This window comes from Anser brachyrhynchus, assembly GCF_964034855.1.
Source record: "Anser brachyrhynchus genome assembly, chromosome: 27".
NCBI lineage: Eukaryota > Metazoa > Chordata > Aves > Anseriformes > Anatidae > Anser > Anser brachyrhynchus.
Genome location: NC_137720.1, coordinates 2,646,047 through 2,669,373, shown reverse-complemented (window position 1 = coordinate 2,669,373; position 23,327 = coordinate 2,646,047). Strand labels below are relative to the sequence as shown.

Below are 23,327 nucleotides of genomic sequence, written 5' to 3'. Positions count from 1 at the left end.
TCAGCTATTTAAAAAAAACAAAACACGTCTTATGATGTCCTTGCAGATGGACGATACCTAGCGAAATGCTATTTCCAGGACAGTGCTTCTTTTGATAGAAGTGTACGTGATAATTCAGATTTCCACTTTGCCATTAGCATTAAATATGGAAAGGAGCCACTCACTGGGGGGAATGGTACCTGCTCTGGCACAAAGACTGCGTGGCACCACAAAGCCAGCAGCAGTAGCTCCGTCTCTGTCTCCATTCAAGCAAAAAAGGGAGGAAGCCTGTGCTTCTGTCAACAAGACAGGTTAGCTCGAGGTCTGATGAACTCCCTCACTATCACAGAGCAAGCCACCCTGCAGCTGTCACTTTCAATTTCCTCCACTGAAAAAAACAGTCAAAAGATCAGGAACTTTGTTAAAAATATTTATTTAAAAAAATACAATTGTTTTGCATGTCTGGTTGCACATAACTATTAACATATGATTGACTTGAATAATTTGCTACAATGCTTTTTTAAAGCCAGCTTGCATTATACAAAGCAAATCCCTCTGTCAGTTCTTACATAAAATAGTTTTCTTTAACTATTCCCACCCCATTTTTAAAAAAAGATTGCAATACATTGATTTTTTTTTTTTGCACAAAAATTGAAGCAATAGAAAAGTCACCTGATTTCTCAGGAAAGACCTTCATTATGTTTGAATAAAAACTGCCAATATGCCACTCTTGAAAAGTAGGATTAGTTACTTTGAAGTGTCAATACAGTGCACGTCCTCCAAAGTAAGTTTTGCATCATAGAACTTTGCCCTCCAAATTCTAGTCAAACCTGAAATGTGTTCAAATAACTGCATATCTGCGATAATCAAGTTGATCAGACTTTTTTTTCAATATGATATCAACATGCTGAAGGTCTTCCTAATATGTTATCTTGGAAGGTTAAATAAAAGCAAATTTAGTAACACTGAACAATTACTGAAAACTTTGGCTATTTATGTACTTGCATTACATACCAGCATTTTTTTAAAACACAATGGCATTAAGATACTCTTATAAGTTTTTTTTCTTTTTTCTTTTTTTCAAAAAAAAAGTTCGACTGAGAAGCTACTCTCTCACAGGCAAGTTTACCCAACTGTAAGAAGAGCACCAAAGCGGTGTAAGGTTACAGTTGGCTCTAAAAGTCCATGTCTGGAGTAAGTCTCCACTGTAGGAAGCCAGCAGATGTTTGCTATAACACAACTTGCTTTGTCTCTCAACTCGGTACTATATATGCATATTAAACGCAATTCTGTTCTGGAAAGAGTAACTGAAAATGTTATGTGCTGACCTCAATACCATTTTTACTTAAAGTAAAGTAAAATCAAATCCATTTCAGAGTTAAAGAGTTAACTTACATGATTGTCTCCACAGTCTGCCCCAAGCAGAAATGTCAGAGCTGCTGTAGCATTGAAAATACTGCAGACGTCATCCCGCTGATTTACAGAGAATCCAAATTAACCTAAAAATTCACTTGAGGAGTAACACTAAAGGCATCAGAAAATCACTTTCCAAAACAGATATGCACTTTAAACAGAACGACGACTGTCACACGTTACCACAGCTGACTGGGTTGCTGAAGCTCTCTAAAATTTAGCTTAACCTTCTCTCCCTGGCTCTCTCTGAGCCACGGACAAAAAGCTGCAAGGACCAGATTCTCAGCTGGTGTAAGTCAGAGCAGTTCTGATGAAGCCAAGTGATCTCTTCCCTTTTACAAGCTGCTGGCATACGACTCACGTCTGCCATCAGCTCACACAGCGATTCTCACATTCCCAAGACAAAGTCTTGTGCTGGTTAACTGTCCCTAGTCAGAGTCATTTCAGTCACAGATTAACTCCAGCTGTCCTAACATACATTAGAGGAGACAACCACTATCCTTACCATACATGTCACTTAAATTTTCCCGTTTATGCATCTCTATTATTAAGAATATACTTCTCAGCTATAAAAACAGAGGGGTTGGGAGAGATAAGCATTAAATGTGCTACTGTACTTATCACAAAACACTGTGACGTACATAAGGCCATCTGGTAACACTGCAACAGAATACAAACAAGATTTTCAAAGGGAGTTTTAGAATACATTTTTTTTTAACTACAATGAATAATCTCAACCCTGTTCACAGAGAATTAACGTTAAAACTAGTACATCATATATATAAAACTCTGTGCAACTGAATAACAGCAGAACAAAAAGTCAACACAATTCTATAAAGCAGTTTCAAAGCCTGAAGATTTAAGACATGCTAGCCAAAAAAAACCACAATGCATCTCAAGGAGCCTAGAGCAAACCCAGGTATTGTAACCCCCCCCCCCAGCACACAGCACACACTAGGAACCATGCAGAAGCCATCCTCAAAGCCTTCCTGTGTTAAAAAAAAAAAAAAGAAGGAAAACAAAACAAAACAGCTTCCAGTTATTAGTACAGCACTGTTGCATGTACTGCCCAAGGACTGAGGTGGGCTCCAAACACACTGCCTTCCAGCCTCTCGGACTGCACTGCTTACAGTTCATTCGGTGTCTCCATTAAAAGACCCCTGTTTTCCAAAGGTTGCTAATTATACCGTTACCCTCTCACCCTGCCAAAATCCCTACTTTGAGATGAAAACCTTCTGCAATGCGTGGTCTCAACAGAGAAGTGTTTCAGGGGAAAGAAAAATCCAAATTGTCGTTCCATTAATATAAAATTATTCAAAGATACAGTTAAGACACTTTTATAGAAGACGTAGCATACAGCAATGTCAAAGATGCGTTTAAAAATAACCTTTGGCAAATACTTAGCCCACACCATGGTAAAATTGATTTGAGTACTTAAAAAAAAATAAAAAAAAGGGAAGGAAAGGAAAGAAAAAGCCCTCAAAAGCCTCAACAGCATGTGCAAAACATTTAAAAGTGGCAACTGCATAGTGCAGTATTTGCTCTGAGTGTACACCGTAAGCATCATTTACACAAATCTGAAAGCCAGAGCACATACCGAACACACATCCTCTCGGGCAGTGACTGTGTGCACATGGACGTTCAGAAGACGAGAGCTATTCCAGTCTCAGTTAAACAACGCACACAGAAAACAAGTCTTCAGCTGTAGAAGCATGCTTTTTAATCAGATGCCTGGAATAGCTCCACAAAGTCTTCACCAACATTCTTTGGAAGGGAAGGGTAAACAAAAATCAATTCTAGTCAGTTCTACTGTTTTCTATAGAATAATTTATATGAAGCTGACATCTCGCTATCTGAAAAGGGAAATACATTAGCTTACACATCCAAGCAGAAACATTGGGCCCTGCCCAGTTTTCTTACCTTACAGGTCACTTTATTTTTATTTTTAAAAGTATGCTCATGGTCAGAAAAGCTGCATCCTCCAAAAAGAATCAACGTTCTGCAGTGAACATATTCTCCCTTAATTTTGTTTGCTCTTTGTACAAAAGCAAGAATAACATTCCTCAGTTCAAAATCTGCAAGACACCCAAAACCAACGCTTAGCCTTTCTGCTTTAGGCGGTACCAAGACAGGCAGAAGGTCTGATAATGATACTCAACACAAAGTAGAAATATGGCAGCACCGCCGTTCCTGTGGCTTTGTAGTTCCTATATTACATCCTTATGACTAAAAGCAGGCTACAGAGAAAAGATTTGGTTCTGTTTTCAGAAATATTTCTGTCCAGAACCAGCTTTATAAAGGGGTCCTACAGAGTCAATGCTATTCGCTCAAACTACGTGGAATGCCATGTTCACAGATGTCAATCCAAGAAAGTCTACTGCAGTAATAGCCCTGAAGAATTGTGTAAAACAACTGTCACTGCATTTCATCCTTTAATCTTCACCTGACAGCCTCAGATTTCAGGAGATCAACTCCAGCATGTCACATATTAACCACCACTCATCTAGATGGCAATAGCCAAAGGCTTCCACATTAAGCAGATTTCCTAACGCTGTTCAGACTAAACAGCAGCCATTGCCAATTATTGTTTAATTAAATTCAAATCAAACCATAAAAATTCCTGTTTAGGCAAGACACACTATACCTCATTAAAACACCCCAAATAGCTTCTAAGCAACACGATTACAATTTTCATGTACTTTCAACTTAGCTGCTGAGTGTAAGATCCCGTGGTGCTCGGGCCGCCTGTCCGCAATACCGTGCTCCGTCATTTTTAAGACAAAATAAACCCTCCATACCTAGGACCCGAGAGGCCAGACGGTATGTAATATTTCTTACACAGGAGAACTAAGGAACAAAACAGAACAAAATTGTTATGGACACCCAAAACTCAAACATCAAGTTTTAAAATACCTGTCAACTTCGACAATGTTCCTTAACTACTGATGTAGTTTATTTCATAGCTGACAATACCAAGATAGCCTCTTGATACAACACTGAGATGTGTCTTGTAAACAAGTATGCATTAAAAATGGAAGAGGTTAAATTGTATAGTAAAAGTTGAGTACATACAAAAAAACACTATAAAACAGTAGCAAAAAGTAACTAAAAGATAAATGAATAAACCATGGGTAGCCAACAGATTGTCAGCACTGTAGGTTCCAAACTCAGCACTAGAATAATGCTACCGAAGTGGACCAGAACTCTGCTTGTGCTCACCTGAGAAACTGCATCGATGCGCTAGGCTAGCTCTTTTATCCGGTCTCGACCTGCAGAACCTCTCGCATGGAAGTTGAAGTCATGAGGGAATCTGACATTAAACAGGTCGGCGTGTTGAAAAGCTTGTGAAGGAAGATATGCACATGAGCAGCCTTCACTGTGGTTAAAATGAACACTATGAAAACCAAGAAGAATCTGTTTGTTGGATATCTGAGGTTTGAAAACATATTAGAGGGAGAAACTATCCCAAACAAACTGCTGAATAGCCAAAGCTTTCCATATTTTAATTCCCACTCCGTTACACCAAAGATGCATGGATACTGAAGTCTTAGGACACTCTAAGTGAATACAACGAATTCTCCAATTTGAGGAATTTCATCACTTCCTGACCTATTGCAAAATGCAGTTTGAATGTGCCAAAGACAGTGCATAGGAATTACATTCAGCTGTCACTGCTGAAGACCAATTTCTGAAACAAGGTTCTAGACTTAAGCTGCTAAGAAAAAAACCTTTCTTCCATCACCCTCATTACTAGGATCACATTCTCTGAAAATGGGTAAGACAGAACAGGGACGGTTCTCTAAACGTAGGCTGTTATTAACACGTTTCTGCTTTCCACGGATTGTCTCTGCTAGCAGCACACGTTGCTAGTGGCATCCTGACGGTTCAGGATCTCAAAAAAACAGACGTAGCACAGACAGCACCAGCAGCGCAAGCTTTGCAACTCTGCAGTACTATTATACAGCAGCAATGACATTTAAAAGAGATTTCCAGAAGCGAGACAGATGTTCAGCTTCCATGCTCATCCAGTCTAATTCTACCACCATCTATGAATTAACCGATGCAAATACTACCAAGCATTCGACAATACCACAGTTACTTCAGCAACATGAATTGTAACGTAATAAAATGTTTCTGTAATGCTGCACTATTTTTAAAACCAACATGGTACTATACCCATACTACAGACTGCTAACATGATAATTAAAAGAGAGCCTATATTAACCCCCACCTTCCCTACACTAAAACCAAGTTGCAAACTGCTCCTGCAGTGAGCCAGCAGAGTACCAGCAGTTCACACAACCAAGCTCCGAGGATGTCACAGCGACACTGTGCTGTCAGGAATGTGATCCAAAAAAGCTGGCAGTTATACACGTATTAGTAAATGTCCTTTTAATGAGGCAGCATATATACAAGACACTATTATTTTAAGTGACCTGAAAGTTACAGTGGGGAAAACAGGAGCGAACTTCTCTCCCACCTCACCTCGCCTAGTCTTGCTTTTCCAACTGCCTCCTGAGATTATAATCCTATGTGGGACCTTTATTTTCCAAGGCAGGTGCCCAAGCAAAAGCAGTCACCTTCTCATGTCATCCGTCAGGAAGTTGGGACTTCACCAGATCGAAGCCAACACATCCAGACTGCGTTTCACACTCTCTGAAGAAGGTATTCCTGAAGGTGAACACGTATTTCAGCCACCAGCTGTGGCAGTGCAAGCTTATGCAGCTACTCGGAGAAGAGCATGAAACCAGGCCAAGCAAAACTGACAAGCTACATTAGCATTTGGTTCTCTTGCATACCTATGCTGAAAGTGATACAGTTTACAAAAAAATAAGTGCACGTGTGCACATACACAACTTTTAAACAAAAACTTGGCTTTTCTCCATAGGGGACAAGGAAAGGGAAGCAATTAAATTGCAAGTCTTTAGTGCTCATTAGTTATTTTTAAACTCTAATCCTAGTCTGCAATGTTGCTCTCAAATCCACACACACAGTGGGCATAAAATTGGCCAACCTAAAACAACCATTAAAAGTGCTGCTATTTATATATAGCTATATATATTTTCTAGAGCAAACTCATAAGCTATCATGCAAACCAGAAAATTCCACATGCCTGCTCTTAACTATGATCTGCAGGTTTCTTTCTGCATTTAAAAAAAAAAAGTCAATATTGCACATTGTCATTTTAAGAGCCACTGGCACAGGAACTTTATCCTGCATCTGCTGATGTGTAAAACGCGAAGCAGTGTCGTGCCTCTGACGTGACGGCCAGGAAGACAGTTCGCTACGTGAGCTCGCGCCCTGCTATCTGCACCCCAAGATAGGCACACTCTTTTCTCTCACCTCCCACCAGGCAGAGGACTTTCTGGATGAATAATGCCCAAAAAGCAACTCCATTACACCCACCCAAGGCTAGGGCGCCCTACCGGGAACATACTAAGTGGTTTACATATTTCAATGCTAGAATATACAGAGAGAAAATCACTGCAGTAAATTAAGTCTTGGGTATTGTCATACGTATGCTTTAAAGTGAATTCAGAGTCCACAAAAGTGGCAAAAGGAAAACTCTGGGAAGGCAGAGCTCACCACTCACCCACCAGACAGGTGCACTAGAGCAGGAAGCACGCTGCCAGCTCCTCTTGCTGTAAAGGTACAATCTTTTTTCACTGCTCATCAAAACCTCAAAGACGGGCAGTGAGGATACCGAAGGAAAGAGATGGTCCCCATCTGTTTTCTAGTGGGTGTTTTTATCCATATGTCACCAACTCACCACACGTATGTGGGTAGCAAACCGAAGTTGCTGCCTGACAGCAGAGACCCAAAGTGGAAGGGCACAGAGCTCGGTGCCAGCAGACCAAGACATCCAACCTCTGAGGGGGCCGTGCGAGGAGAGTCCCTCTTCTTTCATTCCTCAGTTCTCTTAAAAGGCCTCCTGAGGTTTAAAAATCTAATTACAAATTTCATTTCGTCAGTGGTTCAAATGGCTCTGGAAACTGATCCTGTATTCATCCACACACACGGCCACCAAGGAAAGAAAAGCAAGCGCAAATTTACAGTAAGGTTGATACGCCACGGTACCTTTCTCAACTAGCTGTATGCACTAAGCCTAACGTTTTTGGGGTCTGAGTGCTTCCTCGTATAAAAAAAGCAATAGATGTAAAGCAAAACTCGAGATAAGAGCTGGGAGAAGAGGAGCTTCTCCACTTCACCTGTGGGAAAAGAGCAGTAACGTTAACGTTCAGACGTTAGTGTTCTCACCCACGGCTTGGGTCTGATAATCGCGCATCAGGCAGCAACCTCACGTAACAGATACACCCTCAAACCTCACGTAAATCCATCACGCTGCTGATCTAGCAGTGAGATTACAGGCTTTAGAACAGGTCTCTGGCACAAGAAATGTTTGGACTTCAGCATTCAAACTTTCTGAGAACTGAAAGGAACTAATCCCACCATTCGTTTGTCCCCAGGCCTTGCCTCCTCACCGAAGGGAGGGCCAGGAAGCATCCAGAAGGCAGCCAGGCCACTTCTCCGAGAGGCTGGACTGTCTGTGTACAATGCCATTCAAAAATTGTTCATATCTGAGTAACGCAATCATCGAGTATTCCTTGAAAATTTCTCCCTGCAAAGAGACAAGACGTTTGTACAGCAGATAAGACGCGGGCTGTTTTGTTGCTGCAGAAGTTATCAGGCCCCAAGGCAAAGCCGAGTGCACACACACCCCTTTCCCAAGCATTTCCTGGAATGCCAGCTTCGATCGCGATTAGATTTCTTCTTGCCAAGCACAGGAAGCAGAAGAACAGAGGTTTTCCAAGAGTCACAGAGAAAAGACTTCTCTGATACCATTTACTGCAATCAGTGCAGACTCAGTTACTGCAACACCAACTGAAACTCCCTTTATCCATAGTGAAGTCTTCCAAACCAAGGAGGGAAGAGAAGAGACCGGAGCTTCAGCTCCTATTAAGGCGTTTGCATATACATTCCCAATCTGGGTCTTCAAAAAACAGGAATTTTGCAAAAAAGGCATTTTATCTGGGAATGGCAAAAACTATGACTTGATAATCTCTGTGGAATTATAAATTGCTCGTTTAAAAAACATGGTTAAATATAAGTGTCATAATCTTTCCCTTGCTTGCCAATATGTCCTTTCCATGAGTTCATGTGCTATGTCTTCTGCAGATCAGGGGAAAATGGGCCAGGGGTAGAGGGTCCATCCAGTCCAGACAGAGTAAATGGGCCATGACTGTTCAGCACTGATGGAAACTAAGAGACAAAACAAAAATGAGTAAGGAAGAGGCTATTTTGACTTACTGTTCCTCTCATATCTGTGCATGTAGAAGCTCCCCCAGAAACAAACTAACAAAAACTTGCAAATAATCTTCTTGTCTTCCCCAAGTAATTGACTTTTAAAATGCTACTGCATCACAGATAGCTGGATTTGTGCAACTGCAACCAGCGTCACCAGACAGACCCAGTCTGCAGCCTCTGCGCTGAGCACTGCCTATCTCCTAAACTAATAAGGTCACAAGACAGGGACTTTATAGAGGTTGTTGAGAAACCACGTTCTACATTGTTCCTCAATTAATTACCAGCTATTTATAGAGGAAAAGGTCCAACGCATTTTCAGACCTAGCTGTTTATTGCCTATCCTGACAGTACACATAAGGTACTTCCTTCATCTCCATGGAGATGTCAGATATAAACCCAAAAGACAAGCAGTTAAAAATTTCACCCTCTGCCTATGCAGACTCAGGCAACAGATAGAGGTACTCCAATTCCCAAGTAGAGCAAAATCAAAGGTAATTACAGCTAAAGACTTTATTTTCTTAATTTAGAAGGCTTTTTTCTTTTTTAATCTTATATGAATAAAAATATTTACTGAAAACAATGAAGCGGAGAATTTCTTAACCATAAAAGATAGAATAATACAGAGCATACACAAAATGTGCTACATACTGCCACAGAGATCACACACAGAGCCTCCCTTCTTACTAGTGCTGAGGTTTAATTAATGTCCTTCAAAGGAAGAGGCTGTTAACAAACTATTAAAAGAACCACGAGAGAATAGCAAAATTCCACTTCCAGGAAACTCTTAACCCGTGAAGTTATAAGGAGGCAAGTTTTACAGGAACAGCAGACTTAAAAAACATAATTTAACTACAGCAGATTGCTATTAATTTAGAACATTTCTGAAACAACAACATTTACAATATACTTAAACAAAACGGGGTAAACATCCACTAAGATTAAACTTGCTCTCAAAAGCTAACATGGGAATAGAAAACAAAGATGTCTACTTTGTTTCCACTGGGTACAAAATGACTCCTTGAATTCAAGGAAACTGTCAAGCGACTTTTTAGTACTTTAAACTTGGAATAACTAAGCAACCGAAGTATGAACTATTCCCTGAAATGCTTACTTGCCTTATTAAGCAGCAAGTATTACTGCCTAAACTTGCCATTGGATTTTTGGGGTAACAGATCCCAGCAGGTCTTCTGAAGAAGGGGGCATTGGTTAAGTGTAGGTCAAACAGAGAGATTGGCTGAACTTACCTGAAAGAGTGTGTTAGCACCTTGCAACCTTGCAGGACTGAGAGGAGCAACCGGGCTTAGGGTACTCCAGAAATGAATACTGGAGAGCAAGGGACTTGGGGTCAGCAAGATGGGAGTCTGCAAAACACATGGAGACAAGTCAGTTGTCTTGAAACCTGCACTGAGTAATAGATAGCACATGGAAAGCTCGCCACAATAATGAGCTCCTACAGCTGCGGAGGGCTGGATCCAAATTTCAGAAACTCCCCTTCTCTCCTTCCGCTTCCTCCCACCTTCTCCTCCTCTTCCCTTCAAGCCCCACAACAGCAGCAGTCATCGGCTCTCCCTCCCCTTTCTCAGCAATTGGCCCTCTTCTCCCAGCAGCTGCCAAATCCCGCGCACAGCAAATTGGCCTCTCCTGCAATTCAGTACACAGCACCTGCAATGACTTGGGAAAACTCAGCCTATGAATTTAATGTGAGTAGGCAGTGGGCATACACATGGTCTGGGTGACACCGGTGATGTAAGCCACAATGAAATAAATTCACATCCAGCTTCTGAGTGCTCTGGATGTTCCAGGTTCGCCAGCCAAACACTTCGAGGGGCGCCAAAAGAGCAGCTACACTTGATTTTTCCCCCCTGCCTTCAGCCAGTTCAGTTTTCTATCAGCGGTTTCCCTGCAGTTTCACTCCAATTTATTACAGGAAGGAGATTAAATATATACAGAGCAATATAACAGCATAGTTGGATTCGGTTCTCTTCCAAATTTTCCAGGAGGAATGAAAGCTTTCCTTTCCCACACAGCGGTAACAACCAAATTCTGCAGCCACTCTTACCACCGTTAACTCACATTACTCTGGTCTGAAGTGAAAGGCTACTGAATCAAGTGAAAGAACTCGGCAAACAAACACCTCAGTGGTTAGCTATTTTTAAGCATTTTCAGAATCAGCCTGAAGGGCAGGGTTTAGGGTTTTTGAAATAATTCAGTGTCACTTTGGGAAGATTTACAAAGGATCCTACTGGTGCTGGGCTTTGCCTTCCCCATGCTAACACCGTACAGATGCGTATAGCTGACGTGCCACTTGGACACACTTTGGGGTGAGAGCTAATGAAGATTATGAATAAAATTTCTGTTTTATAAGAAAATGGAAGTAATGTCATGGGTTTCAGAGCTCCCAAATACTATCTACTGGCTTTTAACTTTCCATTTGCCCTCCCTTACTGTTTAAAAACATAACCACTACTCTTTAAACAAAAAAAAAAAAGGAAAAAAAAAGAGGTGGCAGGGGTAATTCGGTTACCTGAGAGAAAAGTGCTGGAGTAAGAGAAGCGGTGGGGAGAGAAGGGCTCAGTATTCCCAACGGACTTGGATCACTGCCTGTAATGACGAGAGTAGGAGCCAACTCCAGCCCTTTGGGTTTTTTAGATCTGGAGAGATGATTGGCAAATTCCTTCTCCAGCACAGATGAATCCTGCTCTTTGGGCTCTGGGGATTGATGCTGAAGGCTCTGAGCCTGCTCCAGCTGCTGCGAAGCCACCGACTCTATGTCCGTGTCAATGTCCAGGTCAGGATTAGAACTCAGGGGGGGCGAAGGGGGAGTGGAGGGAACTTGCAGAGTGGGAGAAACCGAGGATACAGGCGGAGTTGGGGTGAAGCTGGTGGTTAAGTTTGGCAAAGGTGCTGGAGCTTCAGGGACAGTTAACTTGGGTAGAACGAGAGTCTCCAAGGTCTGCAGAGTTTCTTCTGATCCCATGGAGAGAGAGGATGCAGCCGAAGGGGCAGAAGCGGTGGAAGTGGCAGAGACCGTTGAAGTGGTAGCGACCAGGGGGACAGAGGACGGCTTTTTGGAGGGCATGGTTACAAACTTGATGACAGACGGTGTTGGATCCTGAGCGGGTTTCTTCTCTGTCAGTTTCTCGGCTGGATTCTCAATCTTGATGGACCTGAAGAGTTTTACACTGGAAGAGTTCAGGGAGTTCAGCGTAAAAGAGGAGTACAAGCCTGAGTGGATATAGTCATTGCGGCTGGAGGACTTAGCACATGACTGAGACTTCTCCTTCCCACAGTTTTCCACATCCTTTGGAGCACTGCTAACTTCCGCAAAACCAGTCATTTCAGGGTCTCCTTCTATACGGCCCACGACAAGTGGATCCATATTTAAAATCTCCGGATAAGAAACAAACTTGTATACAAACTTCTTACCATTCACTTTTTTAATGATATTCTGTGGGTAAGAAGATATATATTTTTAGCCCTTCAGATTAATTTTCTTGCTACAAACATTGCCTAAAATAGACTGAGGAATTAAATAGTTGGTAGTCTTTCACTGAAAATTGTTTCTATTTATTTTAAAATACACACTGCATTCTTGCAATTTAGTTATCCCACCAAAGCATCGTTTCCAGAGCTCACAGACAGAACACTAGAGCAGGTGAACTAACCCCGACCTTAAATGTACTAACAGCAGCCTTAAAACTGCAGAACAATTCAGTTTACAATATTTTCAAAGATCAGCTAGGAAACAAAAGATACCCATTATCCACATAAAAGTTAAGATCATTGGTATGTGTACAGTAAGTGCAATCTATCAAATCACATCACCCTTATTCTTAATAAGATAATAGTAAAAGAAAGAAGCTGAACTGGTCAGCAGAACGTAGGCTTATCAGCTTTTGCAATAGGCAAAGTAGCATTCATCAAACTTGGTTTGTTCCTAACTGCAATGCCACAAACAATTTGGGCCAAAGAATATTATTATTTATTGAACAATTGTTATTTCTGAGACCTCTTGGTATAAAGGCAGAGGTAAGGAAACCGTGCTACTCAATAATAAAAGACAAGCAACAAACCATACCCTACAAACTGACAGGTTCCTCAGGAACTGTTTTTGTGTTTCAATCCCGTACACCCACACAGTAACAGTTGTGGGATAAATGGCTTATCGAAAGGTTACCGAAATGAAGATCACAATCCCACACTGCGGTTCTAGTTCAGCTTTTTGACACTACACGTGCACTAATGAAAGGCTACTGCAAGTTCTTAGAAGACATTAGCTAAATAAGAGAAGCACCTTACTCTACTGGAATAAACTCAATATCCTTCTTAGGGGTGCATTTCTGAACACAAGGAGGAAAAGAAAAAGACTGGGCTGCCACGCAAGAAATCCTTATTTTGATAGCTCCTTCGTAGAGACAATTACAGAAAAGGTCTCAAGGTGGTGCAACATTCACCATCTGGACCATCATTATCATTCTGTTGCTTAAATTGGAGTGTTGAAGATTTTAACACTTGCAAGGACACACATGTTCGGAGAAGGGTTGCAAAGGAGAACATTATTCAAAGAAGGATTCATACTAGCAAAGACATAAATCAAAGACGATAACATTTTGCACAAATGTATCTAGAACCTCGTAACATAACCACTGGGAGGAACCAGGTATGAGGATAAACAAAAGGCAAAAAAGCGAGTCTAAACATAAACTAGTGCACCTCACTTAAGTCTGGGAGACAGAAGTGACACCTATCCCCTTGAAGAGAATGAAAAAGGAAACAAAGCTCATTAGGCGGGTAAGATGGATAAGGATTTCAGGTGGATTTATGGACTTTGTTACCTTCACATAATAGTATCTGAGAGCACGGCTGAGTTTATCATAGTTCATACTGGGCTTGTTCTTGCGGATTCCCCAGAGTCTGGCCACCTCCTCTGCCTGCAGCAGTTTGAACTCCCCGTCGTTGGAGGTCCAAGAGATGATATTCTTGTTCTGAGGCTCTTGCAGGAGTTGGAGGAGGAACTGCCACAGGGTGATAGCACTGTCCATAGCAGTAAGCTGAAATTCAGAAAGGCAGATAAGAGGCGACAGATTAGGACCGGTGCGTTTTCTGCATCTCCCTAGAAGGGGGTACGGGTGCAGAGATGTTATTTCCAAAGGCAGCAAGAGTAAAAATTATTAGTCACCAGTCGTGAAAGATGTTCCCTGCAGAACAGAGAGGCTGAGAGCCAACTGCTATCGTCTCCTCCCACATGTCAGTCCTTTTCACATGGGTTATATTTAGCCTCATTTAACTAAATCAGGTCACTTTGGGTAAGTTGCAATGAGTCATTATCCAAAAAAAAACACCAAAAAACCCACAGTTTCTAAGTTGTTCCATGTTCACCCATTCTGACTTGTACTGCTTTATAAAAAAAAAAAAAAAAGCTCAGGTGCACTCAGGTAAAATCAAACACCCACACTCACCTCCTCCGTTTCTTACCTGCACCCACCTCCAGCCTCCGGGTCCTTAACAAGGCGGAGAGCGGATCAAGCAACTGCTTAGGCTACCTGGGGATGCCGCTGTGCAGAACAACTCAATTTTCCTTCATTTGTATTGCTGCTGTCCCTCCCAATCGACCCCCGGTCTCCCCTCAAACCTCCTCCTTTTCCCAAACGTCATCCCCGTGTTTTACAAGAAAGCAAGCTAAAAAAAGTAAATGAAATGATTTCTGATGCTGTCTTGGCTTTTCTCTTGATTCCTCTCGTGTCTTACCTACATGAGTCTTTTAGGCTGAGACTTTCTAGCACTAGTGCCTACCAGTCGCTTCACCCACTGCCAGCACGGTTTTCCCACACTGGAGCTGTGGCTGGATAAAGTCACCGGGGGCAGACGAGGCGGCAGAGATGCCATCTCTCCCTGACCATATCTGACCGCGCGGAACAGCACTTCCACAGACGTTTTGGAGCAGAACGCAAATAATCCTGTCTGCACAGAGGAAGCATGAGGATAAGCTACGCTGAGAATTAACAGATCAAATTATATTAATGCAGTATCCCACATGGATTCCTTTAGTCCAGAACCGATTCTTTCTTGCAGAATCGCAGAGTGGCAGAGGTTGGAGGGACCTCTGTGGATCAGCTGCCCCAACCTCCCTGCTCAGGAAGGGTCTCCGACAGCCCCGTACCCAGGATCATGTCTGGGTGGCTTGTGAATATCCCCAGGGGAGACTCCCCAGGCTCTCCGGGCAGCCCGTGCCAGCCCTCCCCACCCTCCCAGCGAGGAAGCTGTTCCTCACACAGATGGCTTCAACTTCTTCCACTGCAATAACAAGAAACCCAGCCACTGTGCAACAAGAGCCTTCACGGTGGATTACAGTGACGCTGTTTTGATATGTGTAACTGCTGGATTCCCCCCCAAACAAATCTCAGTAAAAAACCTATAGAGCACGGGGTTTCTCTGGGGGGGAGTCTGCAGCCCCAGCGACCAGACACCAGGCTCAGCACCAGCATCGCGCCCAGCCCCAGCAAGCGGGACCCACGCCCGCGCTGTCTGAGGTCCAGGCATCCGCAGGGCTAGGTTTAAGATCCAGGCGGCACTGCCAGCCAGTTCATCTGTTACCAAGGGCTTTTATTCCAACCTCGATACTGCCCAGCACTCACCCAGCCCTATATAAGGAAGAGAACCGGCTTCGTGTCAGAGCCTCCCGACTCACTCAGCCCTGTAAAAGGATTACTGCTGACAGCTCACACAGGACCGTGCATTCTTATTTAAATAAGGTGCCCCAGGGCAGGTGTTTTTTTGGGCAGAGCCCATCTCGTTGAGCCTATTTTTAGGACTACCTGCCTAATGGCACGCTTACGTGACTCCAGAGGGATGTTACATTGATCAAGCCAGCTAAATTGCTGCAATTACACGCAACAATCTCAAAATGAAGGACACCCACACCACCTTGTTATGCTGGCCTAAGGTGCTTTCCTCGTTAATTACCGCACGCATACAACTCCACGCTTGCCCAAATTAATTGCCGAGTACTCTAAGAAAACATCAGCTGCTGAGCCCAGTGCTTTGAGACTTCCCACAGCGCGCTGGGGAGCCGAAAGGCCCGGATCTCTGGGGCAGGGAACCGAATTCAATCCTTTCCAGGACTTTGACTTACGTTCACACTCACCAGGAACCTTTAATCTCGTTTAATATCTGCCTGCTGGCACGGCCAGGGACGCGCGTGCCGCGGAGCACCACGAGCGGAGCCTCACTGTGCCGTCAGGATGATGCACACGCACGGCTGTTGTGCAGACATAAGGACTTGATTCCACCATTCTGCAGAGCTGTCAATACCCGCGCTAAGTGCTAACAGCGAAAGAGCAGGAAAATGAAGTTGAGTGATTATTCCCACGCTACATTTATCTGCAGCAGCTCCAAAGCCCGTAACAGCACTGCACCAACTAGCGCTGCCTGATGCAACGGGAGGTAATCACACAGAAATTAGATTAGCAGCAGAATTTCAGAGTGGCAGAGGTTTTTCTTCGCCTAAAAACCTGTGCAGATTTCATCCCCCAATTTCAATGCCATAATCCCACCGGCGTGCTTCCCTTTGGGAAGAAGTACTTTGCTGTTATCATCTCAAAGCTCACCAACTGCAGTCAAATGATTGCTAGGCGAAGGCTGGTTTGCGATTGGGATACACGGTGCTGACCAAACTGTGTGTGCACAGCAAGTTCAGCAACACGGCCTGTGCCTGTAGTGACTGAAATGATATTAGATAAAGGATTTCAAAAAATCACCTTTCACGGTGATGTGCTACGCTGTTCTAAGGAGCACTGACCAAAATAATAACGTGGATGCTCTGCGCAGAGCTCACGGTGCCTGGGTCCCAGGCATTGCAGTTTTCTGGCTGGAAGAATCCTTCCCCAGGCAGGGGCACAGTTACCGACTGTACTGGCACGGTAATCAGCTGAGTTTCTAGCAATGTCTCTGGCATTTACAGGCTTTAGTGTTGTCATGATCCCTCCCATCACTTATAGGATATGCTGCACATGGCCATCACCCTCCGCTTTATCAAGTCTCCATCAGACCCGTTCCCAACGAGGCAGGGCAGTTTTACTGACGGCCCAGCTGTCAGGGAACACGGGCAGAGAGCAGCGTGGTGCTGTTAAGGGGCAGGCTGTATTGCAGGTGAGAAGAATGAACATCCCTCTTTATTAAATATTTATTGTGCACGTGTACAGGAAACAACAGAGGTACCTCAGCGTCACTGGGAGTTTTTCCTGCAGACTATATCCAGCAAGGAGGGCCAGCAAATAACCCTCCCAGCTGGTTAAATCAATGGGCTCGCCGGTAGGACTCGCCCCTTTAGAGTCCAGGAGTAAGCTGCAACTGGGAGAGGGTAATACATATACAGGAGACAGCGCTGCAGGACGAATAAAGCCTCCTCTCATTTGACTTTATTAAACTTGCTTTGGTACCGCCTAAGAATACATCAAAGAACTGTTGCTTCTTCAGGAAAAAACAGGATTAGAAAAAAAAAACACCACACAAAATGTAAAATTAAAACCAGTACAGCCGAGTTGCGCACCTTGCTTTGTTTGATTTAAGAAAAACCAGGTACTGCATTAAAAAGTTCTTCCTTCTCCAGCACCGGGCGGCTGTCTCCTTCCACGAGCCCTTACCTCGCAGCCCCGAGGCCTCCTGAGCGGTGCCAGCGCACCAACTGACCCCAGCTCTGCACAACACCTCCAGCTGCCGGGTGGCACTGGGCAGCCCAGCTTCTGTCCATACCCCAGCCCTTTTTAGGGCCACGTGCTCAAAACTGTCCCCCTCCTTCCGCCCCAAGAGGGGCAGGAATTTGGCGGATCCTCTTGTCCTTTTGATTCAGCAAAGCCCACTCCCCAGAAACGTTTCGGGCTCGTTGATTACAGGAACTCAAAGGCATGGGGATGAGGAGAGGCACCCACCATCCCACTCCTATCCCCACTAACAATGGCAAGGCGTTGCTTCTTGCATGATTTGTACGTAACGTTTCAGCTTCTTTCACATCTACGGCTCCTTTCATCAAAAGGCATCAATCTCCCAGCACAGCTCCCTGTCAGCATAAAAAGCCTCCTTGTTTGATTGCTTTTTCTTCGAGATGAATACACCAATAATTACAAGCACACCACTGCAAACTGCCTCCTTGCTGAAGGTTATTTTCCTTCTGAGAGTCCACGGAGAAAGACAAAGGTCTCATTTGAAAAGACAATGAGGGAATTAGGCAGCGAAGCAACGGCGCTGTTTATGACAACAGCCTTCCCACTTCTGCACCAGTTGAGTACGAGGAAAAAATAGTTGCTAGAGGCAGAGGGCAGTTATACTTTGTAATGAGCATGCTAAAATAGAGCACTATTATTGTCTTGAGATCTTCTCTGCCGCCTACGGCTGACCCTCGCAGCACACCGGGTAGCTGACGGAGTTTGGCTGCACTTTGCTGAGCGCGCACGCTGCAGACCTGAGCGTGCTCGGGTGGCTGCAGCCTCTCTGAGGTTGCTGCAGCTTTGTCTGAGCCCTGACTTCACACAGCTTCACGTCTACAAGAGCCAGGACACGAGATAGGCATCTTCTCGAGCGACTTCTCACCCATCTCGCCACAAGCCGCCTCGCACAATCCATGTGATTACAGAGCCTCCAGGCTCTGCCTCGCTGGGGGAAGGAGAGCGCGCGGTCACTGCGTGGCACAGCTTAGGAAGCGGCATATGATTTTACCGCGGCCAGCAGCTGTACTTACCGCTGCAGAACAAACCGAGGGGTTCGGCGCCCTCAGCTCGGGGGGAGAGGGGCACCCGCTACGCCCCGGTAGGCAGCAGCCAGCCGGGACAGGGCAGGCAGCAGGGGCAGCACCGGAGGGGCTCTGCCCCAGCCCCCCCTTCAACGCCTTCTGGCAGATTTCCTGTGCTTTGACTCAACACCGAGAGCAGCTCAGTAATCCCGCGCCTCGGTTTGTTCCCTTATCAGCATCTGCAGGCCGATGACTTTTCCAGATGGGCCGGTTACAGCAGGCAGCTCGACAACCCTGCCAGAATCCCCCCCCCAGAAGCCAAGGCCGGTGCAAAGGAGAGGGGAAGAAAAAGTGTCACAGCCCTTACGAGGGCAAAAATCCCTCCCAAGCACGTCAGGGGCACGCTTACAGCTGTCCAGACATTTACACAGAAGTGACACCTCACGAGTTGGCTGAGAGCAGCATAAAGCAGAAGACACGGGGTGACGGTGCCACAGAGGATGCTGCTTGAAGCCTGCCAGAACCGAATCAGTACCACCAATGTGCACAGCACCCTGAAAGCACCAAAATTCACCAGAAGAGAACAAAACCTCCCCCCAAATACTTCCGTTTAATAAATAAATTCAAACAGCAATGATAATTTAGAGATTGTCTCGGGGTCCTCGTGCTTAATGGTGCAAATCAGCCGTGCAGCGGGCCGGCAGGTGAGCAAATTAAATCCTTACACAATTGCAGGAAGCCGGACTCGCTGTGCACACAACACAGGGGCACCCTGCTCCCGCACAGCGAAGCTGAGCTGTTAGGGCTCCACTGTACAAAACCCTCCCCATGTTTTTTTTTAATAGCTGAAGATGGCCATGGTGCGTGAACAGAAGGAATTTGTAGACAATAACCCCTGTTCTGTTGCGCAATATTCCCGTGGAGACGAGGCTTTAGATGCTTGTTCCAGGAAATTAAAAAAAAAAAAGGCAACAGTTTAGATTAAAGGAGGTTTTGGGAGGTCACAGGCCCAACCCCTGGTTCAAAACAGGGTTAACTTCAAAGGACCGTCAGGCTGCTCAGTGTCTCTGTCCAGCCAACAAAATAAGTAAGTATAAAGCTGCGCTATTCCCCTTATTCCTTTTATTTTACTAACGGGACGAGGAGCTGTAACATCACTAATGAACTATGCAATTAAGTGGTCATCAGCACGCAATCAAGCAACAATTTCATTAGCACTGCACTCCAAACACCCCTGTACCAACACACCTCTCGTAAAACATTCTCAAGCCCCCGGGAAGGTGAATCACCTGAATTACTCCTTGCAGTGTTTTACCAATTTTGACTCCTTTTAGGAGCCTGCTGCCCAACACGTGTGAAACCTAGCGGCCAAAAATCTGCCTCAGCAGGGTGCTAGGAACGGGACGCAGCCCGCTTCTGGGACACACCGAGCACCGTAAGGACACCTGAACTCCTGCTGCCATCGCTGCTTGCTTTCTTAGCTTACTTCCCGAAGACAGGTGAATTACCTGTTAGAAGACTGCTGTACGTGTAAAACCAAGTTACCATTTGCAAGGAATTAAATTAGAGACGCACATTTTCCCATCTGCAACATCAGCATTAAGGTTTCCAAACCCCGGTAGCTTTCCAAGAAGCACTCAAACTGCACCTTCTCTAACAAATAGCAAAATCGGGTAAAAATAAGCAAAAAAAAAATCCCAGATCCCAGTAAATTCTAGTCTTCCCCTTGGCCCTGGTATTCACGGCGCTGTTGTTTCCCAGGCGGTCAGGAAAATCAGCTCGTTCTGAACGAGAAGCCGTGGTTATCGAGGCAGGAAGCTCCTTGGAAGGAAACGCTGAAGGATGTCCTCGTGATAAGAGCTGCTCCACAGCTTTCATTGCCTAATCCCTCTCCAAGTCTGACAGTCATATTTACTTAAAACAAACGCTGCAATAAATTCTCTGTTCTTGGCTCGAAAAATCAAGCTGCAAGTTTATATGAAATTAAGGTATTAGCAAATATTTTGGGTTTTTGGAGCAGTTTGTTTCATCTTTTTAACTCCTGCCTGAGAAATAAGTACTTCTTGTCCCGAATTTGCATTTTCTAGCCTTCCCCACCTTTCGGTAGCAGGGGAACAGCCAGGAAAAAACAGAAAGAATGGCAAACTTCAAAGACACTCCATTTTTTATCTGGCACTTGGTTTGTTTCTAACGCTGATGTGACCGCCTCTAATAAGCCATGAAGATATGTAATTGTATGAGAGCTCCTCTTTCAGTGGATTACACTTTGCTTCCTCCTCCTCTGCCACGGCAGCGGCCGCGGGGAGCATTTACCAGCAGCAGATGGATCTGGCTGCGGCGGGCACGGCACGGCACGGCTGCTGAATGTAAAAGCATCCGCGGCGAGGAGCAAGAGGCCGGGTCCCCGCACCGTATCGCGCAGCGAGCCCCGAGCAACAGGCTCGACGTTTCCCATCGATCCTAACCTCGTTACGAAGAGGAAGCCTCGTTTGAGCTGGAAAAGGTTTCCTTTAATAATGTTTATGATACACGCAGCCCGGTTGCCATGACGATGGAACAACTCCTCTCCGCAAACAGGCGCTAAGCCCCTAAAAATAAACAAGGCCGGGCGAAATCACGGAGGCCGCAGCTCCGTCGGGAAGGCTGCGCCTGGTGCAGGGAGCGCGCTCGCCCTGCGTACGAGGAGGAGAAGAGGAAGAGAGAGCACCGCTAACGACTAAACCCGCGCGCGGCTCGCCTGCAAGGCGCCCGGAGCCGCTGCTCAAAAATAAAAACAGCCGGGGCCAGAGCAACGCCGGGTTCCCCCCTCTGTGCGAGGCAGCAGGGGGATTGCTGGCAGCGGGCCTGGCGCTCAGGTGAGGTTGTGTAACAGGCAGGTGCGCGCCGAGCCGAGCCGATCCGAGCCGCCTGCGTGCGTGCACCGGCGGCGCAGCAGCGCCCATTTGCATACTTTCTCCACGGATTCCCCTATTGATGTGGGGAGGCATCCACCCATCCCGCAAAGAACACACAAGCGCTCCAAAAAATAAATAAATAAATAAATAAAATTACAGAAGGCAGGGAGAAAAAAAACAAAACAAACAAAAAAAAAAACGACCACCCGACCGAGCGTGCGATTCCTGCCTCCCGCTCACCTCAGGAGGGGGGGGGGGCAAACAAACGGGGCCGGGGGGAAAAGAGGGGGCCGGGGGGACCTGGGGGACCCCCCCCCGTGCCCCACGGAGCCGGCCGGGGCCTTTTCTCCGTTCCCCGGTTAACGGAGGCTGGAGGGGGCCGGGACAGCCCCCACGGCCTCTTCCGCTCCCCAAGGCCAAGCCCCCACGCGTGGGTGCCTCCCCCACCCCCCGACCCCCTCCCCCCAAACCCCGGGACCCCCCAGCCCCTCCCACATCCCCTCAGAGACGCCCGACGCGGCCCCCCCGGTGCTGACCGAGCCCCCCCGGCCCCTCAGCAGCCCCCGGTGCCCGCAGCGAGCCCCGAGCGGGGGCCCCCCCCGGTACCCCCAACCCCCCCGACCCCCCTCAGCCACCCCCAGCCCCCTCAGGGCCATCACCGGCCCCTCTCAGCCCCCCCCCCACCCCAGCCCGTTCGCTCCCGGTCCCCGCTCACCGAGGAGGAGCCCCGCCGGTCCCCGGGCGTCGCGGTCCCCTGGCGGCGGGCAGGAGGTGGGAGCGGGCCCCCCCGCCGCCCTTCATGGCCGGGCCGGGCGCCGGGCCCCCATGGCGGGCGGCAGGAGGCGGCAGGAGGCGGCCGGGCGGCGCAGGGCAGCTGCGCGGAGGCGGCGGCGGCGGGGAGCGGCGGGCGCGTTACATGGCGGCACCGAGCCTCCGCGGCCGCCGTACGCCACGCTTCCGCCCACGGCCCCCTAGGGACGCGGGGGGCGGCCAATCCGCGAGCAGAGAGAGGGAGCCGTTAGCCAATGGGACGGCGGTACCCGCCCACCTGCCCGCAAAGGCTTCTGGGGGGTGTAGTCCGCGGGGCGCGGAGCCCGCCCAGGCCGCTCGCAGCCATGTGCCCGCGGCCCGGCCTGGCCCGGCCCCGCCGCCGGTTCTGCGGGACGGGGACACGGGGGGAGCCGGGCGGGAGGGGGGAGGAGAACGTGCTGGGGGCGAGGATCCTAACGGGAAAAGCCAGGAGGGAAAGGGAAAGCGGAGTGAGAAGTGAAAGCAAAGCGAAACAAGAAGGGAAAATGAAGAGAAGTGAAGCGGAGCAAGGAGGGAAAGCGAAGCGGAGCGAGGAGGGAAAGCGCAGCAGGAACCCAGGAGCAGCAGTTCACAGGATTTAGGCTGCACGTTTCCGAGCTGGTAGCCGCAGTCAGAGCAGCAGGGCTGGGGGAGCCTGGCCGCCCCTCGCCCCCAGCACCACGCCGGGTTTTCGGGATTGGGACGGAGGAGTCAGTGGTTGTGTCACGGCGTGAAGGAGCAGCGCCCGCAGTCATGGAACACCAGAAAAGATGGCTTAAAATTTAAAAGACCCCAGCATGAAGACGGTAGAGAGGGGAAAAATAAATAAATACTTTCCAAGGGATAACACAGAACAGCATTCACCCCGGCAAAAAGCGTCCAGGTGTCACTCGAGCAGGGGACGACCCAACGTTTGTACTCTGCAGATGCCAGTGCGGACGTCCCTCCGTCCATCTCTGTGCAGAGAGCTCCCTGCTTCTGCCTATGCCTGTGGAGAAACCCGCACCAAGATGGTTCTTCCTGGGGGAAAGTCACAACCCCATGTTGGTGCAGGGGAGCGGGGTGGCACCAGGCCATGTTCAGGAAGCCCACCTGGACACATTCCTCGCAGAAGGCTCCCAGCTTGGGCCAGGGCTTCTCTATTCCTGCATTTTTTCCATGTCCCACTTGATCCTAACACTCTGGTAGCAAAGACATAATCCCTGGGCACTCCCGAGGCTGAG

At 46.8% G+C, this 23,327-nt stretch overlaps 1 protein-coding gene across 1 annotated transcript; it reads right to left on the bottom strand.

Moving 5' to 3' along the window:
• Positions 1–395: 395 nt before the first annotated feature.
• ELK4 (ETS transcription factor ELK4) lies at positions 396–22,273 on the bottom strand. Its single transcript, XM_080569518.1, has 5 exons — positions 22,031–22,273; positions 13,533–13,748; positions 11,222–12,145; positions 9,942–10,058; positions 396–8,652 (listed from the first exon to the last, which is right to left on the bottom strand). The coding sequence occupies exons 2-5, from the start codon at positions 13,737–13,739 to the stop codon at positions 8,554–8,556; spliced, it is 1,347 nt and encodes a 448-aa protein (XP_080425644.1). The 5' UTR covers positions 13,740–13,748; positions 22,031–22,273; the 3' UTR covers positions 396–8,553.
• Positions 22,274–23,327: the final 1,054 nt, after the last annotated feature.

What these genes read in the sequence shown, in the direction of transcription:
- ELK4 (XM_080569518.1), bottom strand. Translation starts at nt 13,739, where the DNA reads ATGGACAGTGCTATCACCCTGTGGCAGTTCCTCCTCCAACTCCTGCAA. An exon ending in TCAGATACTATTATGTGAAG is followed by an intron (nt 12,146 to 13,532) that starts GTAACAAAGTCC and finishes TCTTACCCACAG; the next exon opens with AATATCATTAAAAAAGTGAA. An exon ending in CTCCAGCACTTTTCTCTCAG is followed by an intron (nt 10,059 to 11,221) that starts GTAACCGAATTA and finishes TGTGTTTTGCAG; the next exon opens with ACTCCCATCTTGCTGACCCC.